Source organism: Triturus cristatus, chromosome 7 (assembly GCF_964204655.1).
Source record: "Triturus cristatus chromosome 7, aTriCri1.1, whole genome shotgun sequence".
In the NCBI taxonomy this organism is placed as follows: domain Eukaryota; kingdom Metazoa; phylum Chordata; class Amphibia; order Caudata; family Salamandridae; genus Triturus; species Triturus cristatus.
In genome coordinates this window covers 1627088065-1627110804 of record NC_140590.1, presented here as the reverse complement: position 1 = coordinate 1627110804, position 22740 = coordinate 1627088065, and the positions used below count along the sequence as shown (strand labels likewise).

The 22740-nt window shown below is 43.5% G+C and overlaps 1 protein-coding gene across 2 annotated transcripts in view; it reads right to left on the bottom strand.

Annotated features, from left to right (window-relative positions):
- The window catches only part of SLC2A4RG (SLC2A4 regulator), a 225682-nt gene that overhangs the window by 146065 nt on the left and 56877 nt on the right, over positions 1–22740 (bottom strand). For both annotated transcript variants that reach the window (XM_085619616.1, XM_085619617.1), the window contains exon 2: positions 7532–7770. In XM_085619616.1, coding sequence (XP_085475742.1) covers positions 7532–7770 — 239 coding nt within the window. The remainder of the gene's footprint in view (positions 1–7531; positions 7771–22740) is intronic.

Here is a 22740-nt window from a genome sequence, read left to right as displayed (position 1 = left end):
GGATAAAGGAGATTGGTCACTGGTGGGGTGGTTCTGGGAACTGATATCTGCCTGGGGTTGGAAAGTTCTGATGGTCATTGGAATGATCTTAGCCATCCTTTTCCTGTTCTGTCTGTGCATACAGTGTGCTCCTGCGATATGTGGCCTCTGTGCTACATTATGTGTAAGGAAACCTGTATCGAGGGACGAGCTAAGTAATAGGATGATGCTACAGCAACATCTCCATGACTTCGTGAATATTGACCTAGATTCGGATTGAAACGAGTATAGTTATTGCCTATGTAAGGGCAAAAGGAGGGTCTGTCGTACTTTAGAATTTGGGACCGCGTAGGAGGCAGGGCCCTACCCCTGTCTATCCCGGTATTAGCAAACCGCGAATGGTCAATGCGGTATGTACAAGTGCTTTGTGTAACGTTTTAGCTATGAATGCACTGTGTATACGTTATTATACATCACTACGTGGGTTCCATCTTGGAGCGGTGGCCATCTTATGGTTGCCCTCACATAGGCTACATATCATGAAGCAAATACGGGCCTTTTAGAGCACATGTGCCTTCCTTTGACTTCTCTGTGACCTGGGCAGCTGGCTCCGCTGCCCCAGGTCAGTCCGGTCTCACGAGCTCCCCGTCCTCTGGCCACCTGTGATTAGCATCAGGGCTTGACACACCATAAAACCTTTTCATCCTACACGAGCCTCCAGCTAATCTCTTTCACACCTGACTGTTCCTGCTTTATGGCTTGTTTTCCAAACAGGAGATGCTCATGTTTATTGGGGCCTATCAATATCTGATGTGGGATCCGAGCCTTGCTGGGTAAATAATTGCGGGCTGGTTTGACTGGAATGTGGGATGGTCATCATGACTCTGCCTTTTCGTTTGAAATGTATACATCCAAATGACCATGCCATAAAACTAGGAATGTATGCCTGAAGCAGGATATTTTGTATTTAAGGAGAATCCCGTTTCTGGGATTTTTTAGCAGTCTCCTGAGAACATACACGCTGTTGTACTTCTAGGATACCTGTAATTGGTCTGCAGCCAATACACTGATCTTTGACTTCACCCAGAAGACTCTGTTTCTGTAGGTCTGAAACAGAAAGAACCCGAAGTCATAGGGTGTGTTCCCCTGCACCGCTGGGCTTAAAATTCCCAGTACTTCATGAAGCAACATCAAAATTTGCAGAATCCAGATGTTCTACTGAACATGGACTCAACATATTTGACTGAAAGGGATCCTTACCACCTACGGCATCCTTCATTGAGATGATGGATCAGTTTGACTTACAAATTAAGTAAGTAAATAAATAACTTTTGACCTGAGGGACCTGCTGGGCTAACATTACCCCAACTTAGCCTGAAATCAAGGGTAAATCCTTGTCCACTGCAACCATTCCCTTTCATTTTGTGTTATACTGACTTTAACCAATGTTTGTCATATTTTGCTAATTTGATTCTCCTTTTTGTTACTGAATTTGTGTGGAAAGGTTTGGTTTTCAGACTTTGTATATTGTTGATATTGTTTTAGTGCAGCTTAAATATTGAGCACATTCTCTGGTAAAGCCTGCTGCTTTAGGTCATACAGACCACAAGCTCTCTCGTTCACTTCTCAGATGTGCACTTTTGTTAGCACCTTCGTTCATCTCAAAATGCATCCTGCCTCTTGCTCCCCGTTCTCCATCAACACACCATGTTTGACTTGTAAACACATAACATGGGTTGCATTTAACTAGAGTGATGCTGTGTCTACAGAAATATTTTAGGATCCAGTTCGAAAGTTATTTTCATGACTGTGGTTTGGCCTAGAAACTCCACGTTTGAAACATTTTGTTATAAACATGTTGCTGATATGGTCTTAATTGTGATAAGAAACAATATACAAGCTTCCTCGCCTTCAAACAGAATGTCAATGTTTCTAGCTGTCAAGAAGGAAATCTTTAATTCTATTCAAAGCACAGAGTAGGATTAACCCATCAAGGAAAGATTTTGTTTGAGGTCTATGACATCGGACGTCTTTAAATTCATGTTTTTTCTTACGATCCAAATTATTGTTATTTTTGATGAGGCGTTTGATTGATTGACCTAACTAATTCATTTGGTCAGCAGGCTCGGAGGTGAAGAAGACATAAAAGATGGTTAAGATCTTGGCTTGTGAAGATTATTAGGTGAAGATTGCTTATTGGGTCTGAGCAGAGAAAAATTTGTGGATATGCTAGTGATTGGGCTAATGTTGCAATGAACTAAATGGCTGGATAAGATCACACGGTTCAAAGTTTATTTCCCAATGGTTTCTAGGTAACGTGGTTCTTTTGCTGGCCTAGGGGGCTGACAGTAATAAATATTGTTGAAAGTGTGATCTACTCCTATTAGTCGCTAATAGAACTGAATCTTATGCAAAGATTAAGTAGAAAAATTCTCATTCCGCTACAGTCTTTGACTGAGCAGGCTAGCTAACCAGGACTTGAAGGGCAATAAAAGCAGCCAAGCACACATTTTTAGGTCGAGCCTAGCACAGCGCGCACGCGCTGCTCGACTTTATGTAAGGGCTTTTGAAATCTCACCACACGCTCGCGCTTTTGGTTTTGTCCCAGGCTATTGGGCTTTGCGTGCGTGTTTTTAACAAAGACAGCACGCAATTTAGCAAAGGGGGGCGCATGTCCTGCCTTTGTTCCGCCCACGGCTCATTGCGTGCGGTTACCCGCACAGGCACCATCTGGTTTGAATTATCGTGCCCAGACGCGTGCGTGATAATTGAAAACAGATGTCTCGCTGTGGCGCGCGCGCACGCACCACTAGCGGGCTTGTTTCGGTAACGTGCTCAAACAGCACAAAGCTGACAGCTCAAAGAACAGGCACAAATGCCTCTTCGCCCAGAGCTCTTCTGTAGACCGCGTCAGGGGGCCGGGCGTTTTGGCCAATTTCCCGTTGTACATTGTCACCAAAGGATTGAACGCAGACCTGCTTCAGGTGCCGATTTGCATGTCCGCGAGATACGTTTCCATTTTGTTTCCTTGACATCCACACTGATGGTAATCTGCTGTAAATTGAACCAATCATCCCTGTTTTACTCCAATCACCCAGTTTGTGGATTACGCCCATGTAAACCCAGGCGCGACGGGCATTACCAGATTTCCGGAACGGAATTCTTAGAAAACCCAGGCATTTACAGTGCATTTCGTTTTTCACGACTGTTATTTTCGTTCGCATGCGAGGTTAGGTTGTGGAAAAGGTAGAACTGATCTACAAGGAAATCCGAAGACTTTGTGACAGGAATGCAAGATACGTACAAGGTAATCCCCATCAGCGATTTAGTTCTTGTTTATATTTTACAGGCGTTATTTAGTCCTGCATTCTTTACGAGTTTTGGCTATTTCCAGGATGTTGGGTTTCTGGATTCTTTCCCCTACAGCATACAACTCAGGATAGTGCATGCTCTGGATAAAGTCGCCTCCAGATGTTTATAACCGGCCATGATTGACAGGTCTGAAGTTGTGGCTGAAGGCAGTGGAAAATTGTACCCACACAACATGCAGGTTTTGCTTCCGTCACATATTTTGTGCCACTTTCCCAGATGAGTACAGTCGGGGCAGTGCGTTTTGTAATGGGGATGTGTGTGTTCTGCGAGACTCAGTGGCGAGTGTCCTTCTGCCTTTAAAGCGTGCACTGGGAGCCTCGCTGATCCTTGAGTAAAGGTGCTTAGGGAGTGCGTCGGGATTCACGTGCTCTCGCTGTGTAAATGCACTTAGGGTGCACAGCCCGAGGCTAGCAGATAGTTAGGTTTATTTTCGTCCTGTGTGTTGGAAAGGAAGACAAACGAGTGACCACTAAAATTGCAGTTTTACCGGGTAGCCTATTGCACGGCATTGTACCTCTGTTATCAGACACTGATCAGGTGTCGAGTGAAAAGTAACCCTCATTCCAGCAGGCCTGTTTATTAAACACAGTCTACCACATACCTTAAAAACATTGCCAATACCTCTCGCTAAACACTTATAACGTACCTATGGCGAGACCTATTGGCTATGCCAATGCTTGTTCTCTCTGTCGCAAAGCAAGCTTCCTTAGATTCTATTCTCAGATGTATGGATTGGACAATATGCATATGCATAGATACTGGATCTCTTCGTCATGACACCGGCCTGTCTGCTGCTCGTGCTGAATGTATTAATATTTATTTTTTTAAACATGTGATGGCATTTACACTACATCTGCATATAACTTACAAGCCAATTTACATAGAGTCCTAGCTACAGATCAGTAATTGGCTAATGTATGTTTGCATTGGACTGTCTTCATTACATGTCACATATATAGTGAGTAAATAATTTAGTGCACATTTATCTCAAGAACAGGGTTTTGCGTTGACTATTCTCATGTCGAATTAATTATAAGGAGACAGCTTTTGAAAATTAAGTGTATTTACCTTTTCAGTTTTGTTTCTTTTTAGGGTCTCATCTACTAGTTCTCCTACTTCCAGCCTTCCTGTTCTCCTGTGCTCCACCTCAATGCACTGTCATCTCATTAACTCGGACTCTTTGCACTGCGTTCCTCTGAATCCCCCCCTGAAACTGTCACCTTTCTGGCAAAATCGGGCTATGTTCCTAGTATTTCCCTCTCGTTTCTGGTCCCTGCACATTTCCCAGTCTACCAATCCTCCACAAACCATGTTCCCATTGCGTACCGCACCTTCTGTTCTCTCTTCCAACCAATTTATCTGGCTACCCGCTACACATCTCAGTTTGGTCTGCTCATCCCACCATCCAACACCTATACACTTCCTTACTGTCTGGACGCCACGTATAATGCCTTCTACCAACGTCCTAGACCTCCACACTGCCCCCTACTCCTTGTCCACCTTTTGCTCTTTGGAAATCCCATCATTCTAACCGTGCACAGCCACTCCTTTTGGTGTACACCTGTTCTGTTTCAACAAAGCATGATAGGACTCCCCTGGTGATACTGTTAGGACACATACACAACACCCAAACCTCCGTGAGACAACTTACGGCATGAATGCTACTGCTGGCCAAAAGAAGAGTAACCATGCACTGGGGAACACTATCACTCCCGACCATAAAGGCCTGGGTGAAAGACATCACATATTGTAGGGATCAACTGTCATGCTTTTGGGAGCTCTTACCGGCTAGATCCCGTCCCACAGATATCTGGTCCCTATTCACCAGCTGGCTTTGCGCCGCTGACGGAGACGTATTGTAGGTATAACTGGTACAGCACAGCGTGCTCTGGTCTACGTATATTAGAATTACACTCAAGCACAGACTGGTCGAGAGGTATTATAAAATCCCATGACTTCTTGATTGCAATAACATTCGTGATGTGTGCACTTTGTGCTGTATGTAATATTATTAAAGATGGATAATGTTTGGAACAACAAGGCTGGTAAACCCATCATATCGACAGCAATACTGTGTTAAAATGCGATCATGTTTTCTTTCTTATTCCGTTATATGTTTGCTAATGCAAAAACCTTAATAAAAAAAATAAAAAAACATTTGCATGATAACCCGGTAGAGTGAGAGATGAGAAGCAGTTATCGCACTAATTGTTTGGGGGCTTTGCTTAAGTTTCACTCACTGAAATCATCTGAAAACTGTGTCCCTATTCAAACTCCTCCAAGGGTGCTCCTTACCAATGTAAGGGTCACACCCAGCCTACAGTTGAGATTTAGCATGCATACTGGCTAGACATTTTGACCTCCCTACAAGCCCTAAATGGGATCTATGTTGTCTCGTGCACAAGGTTTGAAAGTAAAAGAACTGGCATCAAGCTTGTAGTCTGGAACTAAATTTACAGCTGGCTGAGGTGAGACAGATTCTTAGCCAGTGCCCATAGTGGTACAGGTTGTGATTTAAGTGATTCTCTCTTACGTTGGTACGTCTAAGTACTTTAAGCTGTGTGAAAAGCCCCCATTCCTACTAAATGATAACAATTCTGGTGTTCTTCTTTAACACAAACTTTGTTCATTCAGCCAGAATGCCTAGCTGACTACTCAATGTCTCAGTACACCCTTCTTAAAGAGACAATAGACCCTGCAAAATCACAACATTTTATTTTACCTTGGCTGCACATGGGATTCTGCTCATTGGCCCACTAATGCCCATGGAGTTTCAGATCTCACCCAATTTAGTGTGCAGAAATTGGACAATGCTTTGGAAATGGAACAGCGCTATTCGCCAACACGCATGCCTGGGCTCACAGAATACCTCTTGAAGTGACCTACCCAGACCATTTTTCCAGACTGTACATAGGTATAATAATAAGACTTGTCTATAGTCATTGCCTATAGAGATCCCGTAGAGCAGTGCTAGTTATCAGTAAAAAAGTCAAAGACAGCGAGTACATGGACTATATGTGTACACAGGATCTTTGAATAGGGTTTGTACTTCGAAGGCACTGGGCTCACAAATGGGGTGACATAGGTGTGTATGCCAAGACGTAGGCAAACAAAGGAGGGTTCATTATTAGCCTGAGGTTGCCACAGCCAGTGGTCTACCCTTCACGCCAAGATTCAGGTTATATTAGGTGCATTTGTATAGCACATTGCTACAATTTCCAAGACCCGATAATTTCCGAAAACTGAGCTCCCTGTAAGGTTCTGGATACTCATTGTAAATGCAGTCTTGTATTAGGTAGTCCTTCGTGTTTTTTTCAGAAACAAGTCATATTGGATTGGGGCCGGCAAGTTCAGGATATACTAATTTTTGTTCAGTACTGCATTATACTTGACAGAGGCTGGGTAGATCTGGTTATGGAGCCTCATAGAGCATTACATCCAGATCTGTGGGTGCTGAAGGACTCTCCAGTTTCTTTCATCTGCTCAGCGTCGGGCAGCCTTTCATCTTGGAGGAGTCTTTTGAATTATCTAGTTTAAGTGCAAACTAGTGAGACATGCTGTCTGCTGATACAGCACGGAAGGATATGCAAGACCAATCATATCAAATCCTTGGAAAACAAGTGCATTTTTCAAGAATATAGATGATTTTACTTGTAATGAGATTGAAATACTGACTATTGTTTTAACACTGTTAAAAAACAAAAAAGAAATGTTTTAAAAAGTGCCATGTAGAGTGCATCTAGGTGTGGAACACTTACAGTAAATTATTAAGGAGGGGTACTATGTAGGCTACAGAAACTATAAAGATCTGCAGCTGATGTGGCAAAAGCGGAGACAATGAGACCATGACTTCTTTGGGTTGTGTCTAAAGAGTACTGTTGCAGCGGGGATAACTTGATTGGGATGCAATTATGAGGTGGCAAGATGTGGCTTAGAGCAGTGTAGTTAGCAAGATAATACTAGGCATTCTGTCTAATGCACACGGTGTGTAGTGGGAGAAAACCAAACAGTACAGTTTTAAAATAATCATTACATAAATTACAGTGCTGCAAAACAACGCATAAAACAATGTAAACTTTAGAAATAACAATGCACACTCATAGCGTAGTTGCATTAGACTTTGTACTGTAACAAATATACCATTGTCACTATTGACAGGCAGTGATTTACCAAACCTTACCTCTGAATGGGGACAGGTATGTGCGCAGAATGATGAAGGGGCTTCTCTGGATGGATAATAGCAACATGCTGAAGAGTCTCCACCTCCACAGGTCCCAGCAAACTGTGGTGCCCATTCACCAAGCATGGTTCTTCCTTCTTCCAGCCATTTAGCAGGTGTGCACCCGCGAGCTGCGTATGTCGGCCATGGCATGGGATGCAATCTTCCGCACGTGTTTCACCGTCACAAGGAGGGTGGGTCTAGGAGAAGAATAATGGTGGGAGTGAGGATTAATGTTGCATCAAGCTCCTAGAAGTAGATGACATTCCTGAGGTGAGAAAGCATTCTGCAACTTAATCTTCACAAGGCCTTGTGGAAAACGTATGGTGGGACCTGTAGTCTTTTGCAAGCCTGATGACAAACAGCAGAATGGTCATGTGGGATGTAGAGATCTGCAAGCCAAGAGGAACTCTCATCGTCACACACTGTACCGCAATTAGACCTAAACCACTGCCTGCACTGGCCTAAGGAACGCCACCTACAACTCACCACAGGTCACAATAACTTTAGTACAAACATGCAGTGGTAATGCCATTCGGCCTGGTGGGGAAAGGAGGAGCAGCGGGCAAGCCATAACTAGTTGCTCAGCGTTTGTAGCTAAGAGTACCTGAGCAAAGGAAGGGAGAACAAACAGAATATATAATGCTACAACCACAAAATAGAATACATTTAAACTTGCCAGCAGGTGAGACAAGGAGTACATGTGATGTCACTGGCAGAGTGGATCAGAAGTAAAAGGATTACAATGGGAGTGAGCCTGAAAGGCCAAGGGGTAAAAGAAATAATCGGGATCTACAGGAGTGCACCCACTTGTCCAGTGCATATGTTGTTACCACTAATTGGTCACAGACGTTGGGAGGCAGGCCAGCAGGGTCACAGGAGCAGTAGGAGAGGTCAAAGAAGGGGCAGTCACAGGTAGTGCTTTCGCTCATTAACCAAGAATGATCACCTGCAGTGCTGCTGTGGGCAGGCCACCTTCCACAGATTAAGGAGGGGGTGTGGTGAGGAGGAAATCTGAGTCACACAGATGCAGTGCAGAATCAGCACCACATGAAAAAGAAATAGCCCAAATTTGCACAAAATTTCAGAGTTACCTTTTTCTTGCACAAACTAGCAACATATACAATAACCCTAGATGTTTAATAGAGGAAGGAGGGACTCCACTTTTAAGTTGGCATGTTATTAGGTTTGATAAGTCGGCTAGCATAAGCGTGCACATAACACTTTGGGGGCCAGAGTGCTATAAGCACTCTTTCGTGGCAGTGTACGACTTCTGCCGAATCAAAGCTGCACTCTTGCGAACCAACATGTGACCAGAGCTAAAGCCCATTTTTCTCCAGAATTTCTGGAACCTCTGTGTTTACTGATCGCGTGAGGTCTGGAGACAGCTCCGCTGTCAACCCAGACCTAAAAAGTTATGGGTCCGAGCGTTCGCTTAAAAAAAACTAGCTAAACATATGTTTTCACTGGAAAAACCAAATGTTAAAGCAAAGTTATGGTTAGCTTTGGTTATAACACCTTAATTTATGCTTAAACCCCCCCAGAAATGGACTTACAAAAGCACAGTTAAAAGTGCAGTTTTAGTTAAAAGTAAAGCATAAAAACCTAAAGTTGCTAGGCCCGCAAATCATGAGTCAAAACACAAAATTCAACACCGATGACCCCAAGTTTGATGTGACTGATAAATTACAAGTGTCCTAAATAATCACAAGACTATGAAAGAGCTATCTAATATTATTTATTGATTTGAGTATGCATTGCTATTTAATTAGGTCAAACTTTTATGCACTGTTACTTATTGGTATAAATATTGTGAGATCATAAGCACAGAATTTTAACCCCTTCGATGCTGCGCAGATTCCGCCGCTGTGCTGACGGAATCTTGCGCGGGCGTGGTCATGACGGAATGGTTCCGTCATGAGCACAGCTCAACCGTGGGTCATGACGGAACCATTCCGTCATGAGCACCGAAGGGGTTAAGGTCTGGTTTGTTTGGCAGTGGTGTAGCCGGGCCCCGCAATGAACCCTTTGCCATTGGCCATCACCTGCTGCCTACAGACTTCGAGATAGCCTGCAGAACGGTAGACGTGCAGAGGATCATGAACCCACCCTGGGGTCCACGAATCCCACAAGTATAACAATGCTTTTTTTTTATTTGAAAATCAGGGCAGTCCTTTTTGCCCCTCTCCTCCACCTAAGTCATGGGGTCAGGGGATACTCTCCCTGGCCCTTTAGGGCTAGATGATTGTTTTTTCCCAGGAAGTGTGGACAGTAATGTGACTGCACCATTTTTACATCTCGACTGTGACAGGATACGCACTTCATGCTCTCTTGCTTGCAAGAGATACTTTATACAACATGGGCTTGGAGCATGCTCATAGTTTACAATTCGTTGGCTACCTTGTCACTCTTATAGTCTTCCTCCTACTTGGCAGTGCAAGCCGGCTACACTTCCTCTTCTTCCCACTGAAGCATGGAACAAATACAGATTTCTTCATCTTGACTGGGGTCCTTCCTCCGCTGCGACTGAGGTACTATTTTTTCTTTTTTCCCCCTCTTCCCAACATGTTGCTAAATGTTGCTTCTGCCCTTCAACCCTGTGTTGCTTCTTCCCTCACACCGCAACCATCCCCAGGAGTTTAGCTTCTTCCTTCTAACTTCCACTCTCCTGTGTTCCGTGCTGCCTCTTACCTTCTACCCTCTCAACCCTCTGGTTCTCTATTTTTCTTCTTACCTCTTACCCCGCCCGCCATGTTGCTTCTTCCCTTGCATCGCCATCACCTACTGCCCATATTGCCACTCAACGATCACCATCCCAATTGTCCATTTTGCCTCGTCCCATGTCATAATTTTTTTTTTAACCATCCCGCGTCATAGTGCTGATAAAAAATTTTATAGAGCTTTTTTTCCCTACAATTTTAGCCATGGTGCACAGAAGACACACAGCTAAGAGACCTATGAGCTTTACCAATGCTTGTGCTTTAATTTAAGCTGCAGTCATCAATCTTCATGTCTGCAGAACCGAAATGGGAGAATAGGCACCCTCGTCCAATCATGTTCTTCATTTAATTTTTATTTGGGTTCACAAAAATTAATTCGCCAATAAAAAGCTTCCTATGGGAATTAAAATGTGAAATATATGTTTGTTTGTTTGTTTGGCCCTCACATCTATCGGGTGCTGCTCCGTGGGTCCCCTACCTTCTTTCCAGCCGGGCTTGGCTCCTCATCCTGCTGAGACAACCGGCTGGGCATGGCTCCGCCGGTCTGGTTGCCCAGGACTTCATCCCCCAGGATCCTTTGAAGCCGGAAGCTGTCACTGCAAAGCGCCAGGAGGCGCATAAAGCCCCGCCTGGGGCCGAGTCCTTTGTTTGTTTGTTTGGTTGGCCCTCACATCTATCGGGCGCTGCTCCGTGGGTCCCCTACCTTCTTTCCAGCCGGGCTTGGCTCCGTATCCTGCTCCTTCCTGCTGAGACGACCGGCTGGGCTTGGCTCCGCCGGTCTGGTTGCCCAGGACTTCATCCCCCAGGATCCTTTGGGACCGGACGCTGTCACTGCAAAGCGCCAGAAGGCGCATAAAGCCCCGCCTGGTCCCTCGTCCCGTGAGGACGCGCGCGGGACGCGCCGGGCTAAGCTCGGGCAAAGGGTGAGCCGTCTACGGCCGTCAAAGGCCGGAAGAGGCCGTGCCGGGTTCGCCCTCTAACATCTGCACCCCGTTATCGGATTGCGGATTACCCCAAAAGGTACATTGGACGGACAAAAGGGGTCTTTGTGGTACATATAACCAGTATCATAGCTGCCTTATTTTTCTATTGGCCTATACTGCTTACAAATCTTGCGGGTGGCAAGGGGACATTCCTTGAACGAGACTTGTTCTGTCCAAAGTAGCCCATTAGTATCAATGGCCACAATGGGTAAAAATAGTAATAAATCTTATCCGATGACCAGACAACATGTTGCCGCGACTCAACCTCTTCCGAGTCTAACAGCAATCGATAAGATGCTCCAAAAAACGATAGGGGTGGTGGCGACAGCAATAGAAATTACGGAGAGGCGATTATCGATCACCCCAGCTGGCCCCCCATTACAACAAGTGGGGGACAATTCTGTAGTCACAGTTAATCCCCTTGATTGTAGTTTTTTTCTTACAACATCCTTTTCTGAACTACCTTGTGCCCAGGCCGCTATCAGTACTACCAATAGTCCACTCCCGTCCAAATCCCTCCCGCATGTTTTAGTGGAAAAGGTACCCAAATCTCACCCCAAAAGCAAGAAAAGTAAAATCCAAAAGAAATTAACTAAAAAATATACACCCCCCACTGTACCTACACAGGTTGTTGACGGCCCTTTATCATCTCCTGTAGGAACCCCTCTTTGGATTATCCACTTATTACTTGATTTTCAGATCCATATCGAACAGATTATCAGCTCACTTATTAAACCATTGGCATCCAGATTGGATAGACTGGTTTCCACACTTAATAACATTGATCTAGGGAAGGCGAAACCTGTGAGCTTAATAGTAAAAGAAGTTAATGGACTCAGCTCGAGTAACACCAATCCTACCATACGAGTTGCTAATGGAGCAGATGGGAACCTTGCTGTCTGTTCAACCCTTGACAACACTAAATTAATCGATGGTGCCCGGGCCTCGTCCAATAGTAACAGCAACAACATTGTACTTGCAACCTCTCAGGCAATAGGTAACCCAATCACAGGACCGGTTCTGCCTTTGCCTAGTGATGGGAAAGTAGTGAGTGGCCCTAATACAGCATTGAGGGGAGGGTCTAACAAGGGGACAAGAAACCCGGATCGACAAGATTTAGGTAGTATAAATAGCCTACCAAAGGGTTATACCATGAAGCTGCCCATCATTAACCTACCCCCTGAGTCCCTGCCATATGTTGTGGTCCTCATTGGGGATCCCCCCCTAGCATATGGGAAAAGTGAGGATCACAGTGACCTTAAAAATAAACGTATACATTGGTTAAGAACCAACAGGCCTTCTCCCCCTAGCTCTTCAGGAGAAATTCTATTTGTTAGAAGAGTCGACTGGATTGGGTCGGGACCTAAAACTCTGACAGGAAATTGTGTGGTTATAAATTTTAGGCACAAATGTGCCGTAGAACACATATGTAATGGATCGCCAATCTGGTCGAATACTCAAATCTTCCCCCTGCCTCTTTCATATTTTTATCCCACTGCCCACAGAAGAATAGGTTGGGATCTGAGCTCTAGGCAGCAGGGCGCTTACAACGAACCTTCTAGTACCCATCAGGGAATTTCATTTTGGGAGGGCACAAGCCCACATATCCCCTTACTCTCCCTATTCCCTCAAAGAAATAGGTTCAGCCCCTTGGAGTTGGTGGACTGACGCCCCTTGGGGCATTACTCTATACCTTCTATGGCTAAAAGTACTTATAAACAAGTCGATGAAGTGGAGGGAAAGGATTCTAACACTGAACTAGTGAACACAAGAATACACCATCTTCGTATCCCCGAAGATGGGATGCAATTGGGGGCACCAAAACAACTTGTGGAGTCTAGTGCCCCTAATGATCCACCACTTTGTGGTGAGACCAAGGAAAAGATATCTGAGCCTAGAAATCTAATTCCAGGTGTCGGGATTCGCCCAGGCATGGAACGAGCACCATCCGATCCTGTGAGACCTGATGGTAACATAAAAAGTTTGTCCTGGAATGTGGCTGGGCTGAAAAATAAATTGTTGTTGCCCGAGTGGGATTCCTTCATGGCTTTGCACAATATCTGTTTAATGCAGGAATCCTGGGCTTTGGAGGAGAGCGCTATGTCTGGTTTTGCCACCTTTGATATCCTGGCTACAACAGGGGGTAGAGGGAGACCATCGGGTGGGCTTACAATATGGGTGGCCACGTACCTGGGTGTCAGGGCTGTACAAATGCCTACCAACTCCCCAGACGTCCAATGTGTACTTCTAACCTCAGAAAATAGGCCCCAGGTGGCTATACTGAATATTTGTTCAAGACCAGTTAAGAGTGGGCAGGAGTCTGTTGCATTGGATGCACTAAAAAATGTTATACAGTCACTTGACCCAACAACGGTTCTGGTCATTGGAGGAGACTTCAATTGCCAGTGTGAGCCCCTGGCGAGTACAGAGCAGGGTGAACAGGATGATGAAGATCAGTTCTGGCATGTTCCTGATCAACAGATCCCCCCTGTTAAGGCATGGTCCCCATTGGTCCTACAATTACAATCATTCTCTCTCACAATGTCAATGCGGGCGTGCAATGGGCGGGTGGAGCCTGATAGACCCGGGACAGCTACGTTTAACAGGCTATGCCAATCTTCCATCATCGATTATATAATGATGGAAGTAAAATATTGGGATAGGCTGCTGGAGTTCAGGGTGGTACTAAGACATGATAGTGACCACAATGCCCTCATACTAACATTGAAAGCTGGAAGTTTTGGGCTGACAAATTTGGTGCCCGAAGCAACTAGTGTAATCCCGCCCTACATTATGGCTAACAATAGACGTAGGGTAAAATGGCCATATCTACAGGAGTCCCCCACTAAACGGGCTAAAATATATAATATAGCCATACCATTGATTTTCGAAATGGGGGATGATGCCTCTAAGGGCAGAGCTGTGAAAATTCACAAGCAATTGGCAGACGAGCTAGTGGATGTGCTTTGCTCCACGGTTGTGGTAAACCCACCGCGGGCTAAGTCACACCCCTGGTACGATGTCGTCTGTAGAAAGGCAAAAAAAGAGCTATTAGCATCAATTAAAGCCCAAGATAAAGTAGGTATAAAGAATTCTCGACTTCTCTATAAAAAAGCAATCATAGGGGGTAAGAAGGATTGGGAGGATAAGATGTGGGAGGAGCTCGGATCTGCACTTAAGCGCAGGGACACCAAATCCTTTTGGGCCATTGTTGCTACAGGCACTGGCGGGGGCGACCGGGTATGCGCCCCCAATATAGCATCCACAGTGTGGGAGGCACACTTTGAAGCTCTATATGCTAGCGTCGAATTAGAGATTATATCAGATGGGGTTGGCTGTTTTGGAACATGGGGAAGACGGGGTGCCTCACCCGCCGGCCTCCCCGGGCTCCCGCCATGAGTATCGATTGGTGGGGGCCTTGGGCGGCCGGCAGAGGAGGGAACATAATGAGGTTGGGGGAAGTGTGCCATCTTCAATGGCACGAGGTTATTACCCTGAAGGAGGTTGAGTTAGCAATAGGAAGGTTATCTCCCAATATGGCCCCTGGTTTGGACAAACTGCCAGGAGACCTATTTCGTACCCAGTCCAAAATATGGGCCCCATATTTGGTTGTCTTGTTTAATGAGATTTTATCAGGGACTGACTTGCCGGGGACATGGCTCGGAGCTGAGATCGTTCCCATTTATAAGAAGGGTTGTCCGTTATCCCCATCGAACTATAGGCCCATTAGCCTTATAGATACAACTCAAAAACTAATGGGCAGGATTATTCTGGATCGGATTTTGGGTTGGATGGAGGAGAATGAAGTATTGACAATCTTCCAGGCTAGTTTTAGGTCAGGCTTTCCACCCTGGACCAAATATTTCGCCTGCAGGTTTTATTTTGGAAAACGGCAAGTGTGGAGGGTGGCAGCCTCTACCTTGTCTTTGTTGACCTGTGGGCTGCTTTCAATCTTGTGCCCAGGGATAAGCTATGTAAGGTCCTGACAGATCTGGGTCTCACACCCTACCTTTTGGCCGTACTAATTAGACTACATACTGGTAATTATGCCCGGGTTAGGTGCGGGAGGCATGGGGACCTTCCAAAACGTTTCCCTGTTTTGAAGGGAGTACGCCAGGGTTGCGTTTTGGCCCCAACACTATTTAGTCTTTATATCAATGGTCTTGTAGATCATTTGTCTGGTATAATAGACAATGATGCTCCTAGACTAGCTAATGGGAGAGTGCCCGCTCTGATGTTTGAGGATGACACTCTGTTGTTATCCAAAACATCATCGGGCATTCAGCGTATTCTGGACGGCTTCGCGGCATGCTGTGCTTCGCGGGGATTGGAGATTAACTTGGATAAAACCAAGTTTATGTTCTTCAATCCCCCGAGGCAAACATGCCCGAACCCTGTCCTCAATGGTATTTCCCTGGAGAGGGTCAAAACCTTTGTTTACCTTGGCATAACCATAACGGAGAATTTTGATTGGGGCTTTCAAATTTCCAAATCGGCCCTCAAGCTAACACAAATAATTGGGGGCATTAGCAAAGTTCGTAGAATATCTGATCTTAAACCGGTTGCCCCGGCCCTTGAAATCTTTCGACTCCAAGCTAGAATGGCCTCAATCTACGACGCTGAATTTTGGGCCATAAAAATACATCTAATCTATTGAGGGTGGAGCAGAATTTTATGAGGAATTTGGTAGGATTACCTCTAAGTACACCACTCATTCCTCTGCGATTCGATCTGGGGCTGGAGTCGATAGAGGAGCTTGTAGCTGCAAGACCTTTGCTCTATTGGAAGAGGCTGTGGTCTGTCCCTGAATTGGCTCCCTATAGAGCAGAGTTTTTGGAGATTTGGCCCTTGCTAAAAAGTAAAAATATTCCATGGTTGCTCCATATTAGGGCTCTTAGTAAGAGGGTAGGTATCCCACAACTTTGGGAGACACCTGAGCTGTCTTATCCGAGGTTGCCGAAATTGGAATTACAAACCCAGTTGAGGAGGCAGAATCTGTTAGCCCTGCAAACATCGGCAACCCTGGGCAGGCTGTCCGCTGAGTTCCTCCTAGTAAAAATGGAACTCCGATTCGAGGAATTCCTAGATGCAATACAACCTCCCCTAGAGAGGAAGTTGTATCTCCAACTAAGGTATGGTAGCCTGCCCATTAGGTCTTTTACCTCTAAATGGTCCAAATCAGATGGGGAAGCTTGCCCTGTATGTAACCATAAACGTGAAGACGTTCCCCACGTTATGTATTTTTGTCCTGCATATGTTAAAATAAGGAAATGTTGGCTAATCCCACTATGTAGGAACTTTGGATTTCGCCATTGTGCGAAGGCCAGTCGGGTCTTGACTTTCGATACTCATCCCCTTGTTGTCTTTTCTGTATCCCGCTTCCTACATGGCATGTGGCGCAGAAGGCAAATCTTTGTATAACATATGTGATTGAGTATGGTTGTTTTTATTTTTTCTTCTGATACCTTTTGAGTTTAATTCTTGTTCTTAACAATTGTTGTTTTGTATTGTTTTAATCTTTTGTGCTCTGTATGTATTTTATTTGCACTTTTATGGTCTTTGACCGAAATAAAGTTATCAAGAGAGAGAGAGAAATATTTCCATCCCCTCCTTTTGCCCCTTGGTTAACAGATCTACACACAGCTTACCATGATAACCCAAATGGATGAGCACTGTTTTTTGGAAAGTTGTGCACATTTGTCATATGGCGTCAAAGTTATCAGCAAACCAAAAAACGTTTTTTAAATGGAAAGTCTAACGTACCATAGCTACTATGTAGTTAGTTATATTTCAGCCTAACTTTCCATTGAAAGAGGCATCTTTTGCTTTGCTTATAACTTTGGATCCGGATGACAGATTTGCATGAAAGCTGACAATCAACTCTGGCAGCTATCTTTCATAGTGGCAAATTCCATGGTGATCCGTCTACAGAAAAATAAATTAAGGGTCAGAGGTAGCTCTTGTAGTGAATGGTGTCAAAAAGTAGAATTTACGTCAAACCTGTAAGAGTGTAGAACTTTATTCTTAAAGCCAGCATTATTTGATTTGGTGTAAATCTGTCCAGTTGTTTAAGATATATGCGTTTACAAAAGGTGCCAGGTTGAATTTAAATGGCTGACACTTTGGTATAGTTGCAATAAAAAAAAAAAACACACAAAAAAAAAAATGCAATTGGTTGAAAGCCCTCAGAGCCACAATCAGGGATTCGAAAAAAACACTCCAGTAGAGGCAACAGCATAAAAGGCATATCCAAGTTCGCTCTCTGGCCACAATCAGGGGTTTGTGGGACCGCTCAAACAGCAGCAAAAAATAGTGCAATGGAGCATGTCCAACGCTGGTCCAGGTTTGCGCGCTCACCCACATCAACACTCAAGGCCACAATGAGGGATTTGAGATAGCACTCCAACTGGAGCAAAAGTATAGTGAGGGATTGAAGCAATCCGAGATTTGAGGGCAAAGAAGGAGGGAAAGTACAGTGAGAACTGGTTGCATCTGGCACATGTCCAACAACATGAACACTGGCGCTCAGTCATACATACACTCAGGGCTACTGCCTGCAAACTTATGAAAGAAACGGCACTGTCAGCCATTGGTTGGCCAACAAAGATCCAAGAACTATCACAGAGAATTGAGGACTCTAATGGAGACTAAGGGTAAGTGGGCAATATGTCCAACAGAGGTCCAAGATCTCAAACACTGACACTCGCCAAGATACACAGTCAGAGCAAAATATTAACGTTGAGTTAATAATAATGTCTCTTTTTTCAACTAGCAAGCAGGTACAGTAGAATTTTGGTTGAAATTACTAGAAGAAAAAAAAGGTATATATATTTATTAATATTCAGGTACAAAAATTGCTGATTTTGAAACATATGCTATCCCCACTGAAAACAAATTTCGTGTTAATACTCATTTTGAAGTAGTCTTTAAAAAAAAGAAACGGTTAAAAATGAGTTATTGATCAGGCGGTCTTGATAGTTGCAGCTGTGGCTCTCGGTAAAAAACATAACCTTCGCCTTCCTTTTGCATTGCAAATGTCATGGCACACATTCACCGATGTCATGGGTCCACCTGGACTACATCACTTATGATATCATTGACATGACTTCTTGAACCATAACTTGCACGATCCATTTGAGTGCCTATGACTTCACACAGCATCTACTGATGCAATAGGTGATGACATAACACAAATCAACATATACATCAGACAAAAAAGCTTAAAACTTAATTATAATTAACATCTGCAGAGCGCCATTGTCTCAGATTCATGCGAGCTTAGACATGCTCAGAAACACATACGAACACAAATTCATAGTACGCCATTTAAATACACCAAGCAGAACATCATATTCAGAGCCACAAACACCGTTTGCACAACAATTCTGCTCTAGACTATTTATAACATAGGCAGAGAGTCAAACTCAGAAGCAGACATAGAAACAGGTATGTGTGCAAAACCACATGCTCAAATTCAGAGAGTACAGCAATAAAGTTAGAGGCACACTCAGGTACACTATTAGCAATACAACTATCAGTCTCTGTGACAAAGTAACATTTGCATGGAGACACAATGCAAACCATACTCTGAAATACACATTTGTACACCGCTTCTCAGTCAATTTGTTTTTAAAGCATTCAAGCATCAAAAAATACACTAGAAGGAAAAAATCTAAGACACTCTAAAAATCATATTAAATAATAAAGTCGTAAAGCAAAACATGAATATGGAGTAAAATATATCATACATTGTAAATGTTACTTATAGCCACTCAGGTACATAAGCATTACAGATTGCTAACATACATACACTAATATTTACATATGCACACACAGACTTCCTGGCACACTGTGACACCCATTTAAATGCTAGTTAAATACCAAGACATACAGTCAAATAAACAAAATTTGACCATAAAACTAAGACCTACATAAAAGCACTAGCTATACAGACATCTTGAGTGTCTTTATGTGCCACAATAAAGAATAAAAGCTACGAAGAATCAAAACTAAAAATGAAATGAAAGGCAAAAACAAAATGTTAAAATACTTTTACGAGACCACAGATTTAACCTACAAAAGAGATAGTATAAAAAAAAAATGTATCCGGAGCATATAAATTACAAGAAAAATTATCAAAATAAGAAACAACTGACTTTAATGAAGGGAGAAGAACATTCCACTTCACAATAGTATGTCCTCTACAATCTGACACCATACATTGTTTAAATGTTTTCTTGCATTTCAAACAAAATCTTTATTCTATTCGTTTAAGTATTGTTTTAAACAAAAATGCCAACCTTCATCGGAAATAAAAAACACAGTTGGCAGAGCAACAAAAACATGTTTTATAAATTGCTTTTCATCATCCTTAAAAATTAATGTTGTTTTCACTTGCGATGTCATAGGCAAATCAACGGGTGTAACAAGGTATGGTTCAAACAGTCATATCAATGGTGATAACAAGTGGTGTAATCAATGTAGTCACATATATATCATCAAGGATACTGTATGTCATCAAGGATGCCGTGTGTAATGACATTTGCAATGCAAGGGGAACTGAAAGTTATGGTTGCGTTGTGATGAGAGTATTCTAAAATGCATCAACTGATCAAAATTTCCTGAACGAGGGGTGTCATGCTCATCTTTAAAAAAGGGAGCAAAGATCTCGGATAGGAATGGATGGATACAAGTGAAAACGAACTTGAGGATACAGATTCTGATGTAACAAATGTGAAGAAAGTTTACTCAAAATTTTCATATGATTGTCAGTTACCAGGATGACAATACCAATCTGACGAAGGCTATTTACTTTGGAAATTACTTTTTGTATCACCCCGATTAACTATTTGTTTGTGGGTTTTTTTCTCCTTCGGAAGATGCCCACTATACCAGTGGTTTTCAACTTGTGGTGTGGTCAAGGACCTCTGCAGGTCCTCGATTCTTTTACAAAATGAATATATTAAAATGAATAAAATATATACAAATAAAGTATCAAAATTGAAAAAGTTCTATATTTGATTGTAAATTAAACAAAATGTTTCAATATTTGAGCATTTGAATGGTGTATACTAGTTATTTTTTATCTGTGTGTATTGTTTTGAGGTTCAAATCATAAAACATTGTTTAGGACATGGTTCCCCGACTTCCAAAAATCACTCAATAGGGGGGTACCCGGATTCCAGTAACAATTCAGTAGGGGTCCACAGAAGTCAAAAGGTTAAGAACCGCCGCTGAACTATAGCATCCCTATTTGTGTAGCCTAGAGCCCTACAGAGGCATTTGTAATACTTTGTTGATGGTAGAGAATAATACAAGCTCCTTTTCTTTGTCGCACACTCCCTTAACTCCAGGAAAGACATTGCTCGAGAGAATGTTTGCCGCACGAACCGCTTGCCTACTGCTGCTTTGAAATTTATTATAATATATATATATATATAAGGGGGGGCAAGAGCAAACCACCCGAAAACGAAGACCGACCAGAAGGAGCGGCTGGAAGGGCAAGAGGAAGAGGAAGGGGCAAAACAACGACACGTGGGTCACGGAACAACAGAGGCAGGAGATGGTAAATGATGTTGACGACCTAACCATCGTGAACCTGACACCGAGAGTACTCACGAACGCCGAAGAGTCCGCCCTCAAATTGGGACTTTCCTTTTGCCCTAATAACCACATGGAATATACGCAAACACGTATTGACTTATTCAAATTCACACGGAAAATGAAGATACCTATTGAAAGATTTATCAAAGGACGAACAAATAGTGTGCAAACCCTCCGACAAAGGAGGGAACATTGTATTACTGACAAGAGAACAATACTGTCGTGAAGCTCACCGCCAATTGAACGACGTGAAGGTTTATGAAGCTACCAATATTGAACAGTATAACGTAAGCATCACACAATATCACAATCTACTAGAGAAATGGCGCAATAGAGGCATGTTGGGAACAAACGAATTTCTCTTTCTACGCACTTTGGACCCCATTACACCAACTTTTTACCAGTTGCCAAAAATCCACAAAAACACCAACGACCCGCCTGGGAGACCTATTGTTTCCTCTATAGGAAGTCTTACCGAGAACATGTCTGTATATATTGACTCCTTCCTTTTTCCACTGGTGTTGAAGCTGAAATCGTACATCAAGGACACTACTGATTTCATTATGCATATCAAGGAGATCAAGTGGGAACCTACATACCAACTAATTGCTTTGGATATTACTAGCCTGTACACATGCATCGAACACAGCCAAGGGCTAGAGGCAGAAGCACACCTTTTTAGCGAAAAGACCTCTGAAATTTTCTGAGCACAATACCATGCTCCTGGAATTTATCCAATTTTGCCTGTCTAATAACATTTTCTTATTTCAAGAACAACTTTATAGACAGTTGTCTGGGACTGCCATGGGGACCTGCTTCGCTCCCAGCTATGCAAATCTTTTCGTAGGCTGGTGGGAGGAGCAGGTCGCCCTTAGCAACCATATGAGTAAATGGACCAACTATGTGATAGCATGGCACAGGTACATAGATGACCTCTTCTTGGTATGGGGGGGGTCACCAGACGAGGCTCGGACATTCATATCGGAGCTCAATAACAATCAACTCAATCTCAGGTTCACATCTGAGATCAGTTCCCTAACGGTGAATTATCTAGATTTGAAGGTGTTTGCTAGAGAGGGTGTCCTCGAGACCGAGTTATATAGGAAGCCCACTGCGGGCAACTCTATTTTGCACGCCCACAGCAATCATCCATCCACACTTATTCGCAGTATCCCGTATGGCGAGCTGCTTCGCCTAAAACGGAACTGCTCAAGAGAAGTTGACTTTGAACAAGCAGCAATCCAAAGCATAAAGAGATTCCAAGCTAGGGGTTATAACTATACAGACTTGATTACTACACTCAATAAAGTGAGAAAAATACCCAGACAACAACTTCTGACATATAAAAATACAGCTAACAGGAATATAGCTGAACATGAGGGCAAATTTCGCCTTATAACCACCTTCTCGGATGATGCAAATCTACTGAGGAGAATAGTCAGAAAAAGTTGGCACATCCTTAAAACCGATACAGTTATCGGTAAGGACATTCCGAAAGAACCAATGATCACTTTTCGGAAATCGAGATCACTTCGTGATAAATTGGTGCAGAGCCATTTATCACCCCTGCCACAACCCATGGGTACTCTCACGGCCCTGCACGGATTCTTCCCCTGCGGGAAGTGTAGAGCCTGCAAAAACTGCAAGAGAGTTCTCACATACAATATCCCAGGGGTCAGGCAACCAAGGCGCATAGACAAATTTATCACTTGCTCTACCACTCATGTAGTGTATTGTCTCATTTGCCCGTGCGGGCTCAAATACATCGGTAGCACTATCAACAGTGTCAAAATGCGCATTTTGGAACACCAGCGCGCCATCAATAAGAATGATGTAAACTACCCTGTAGCCAGGCACTTTGCCA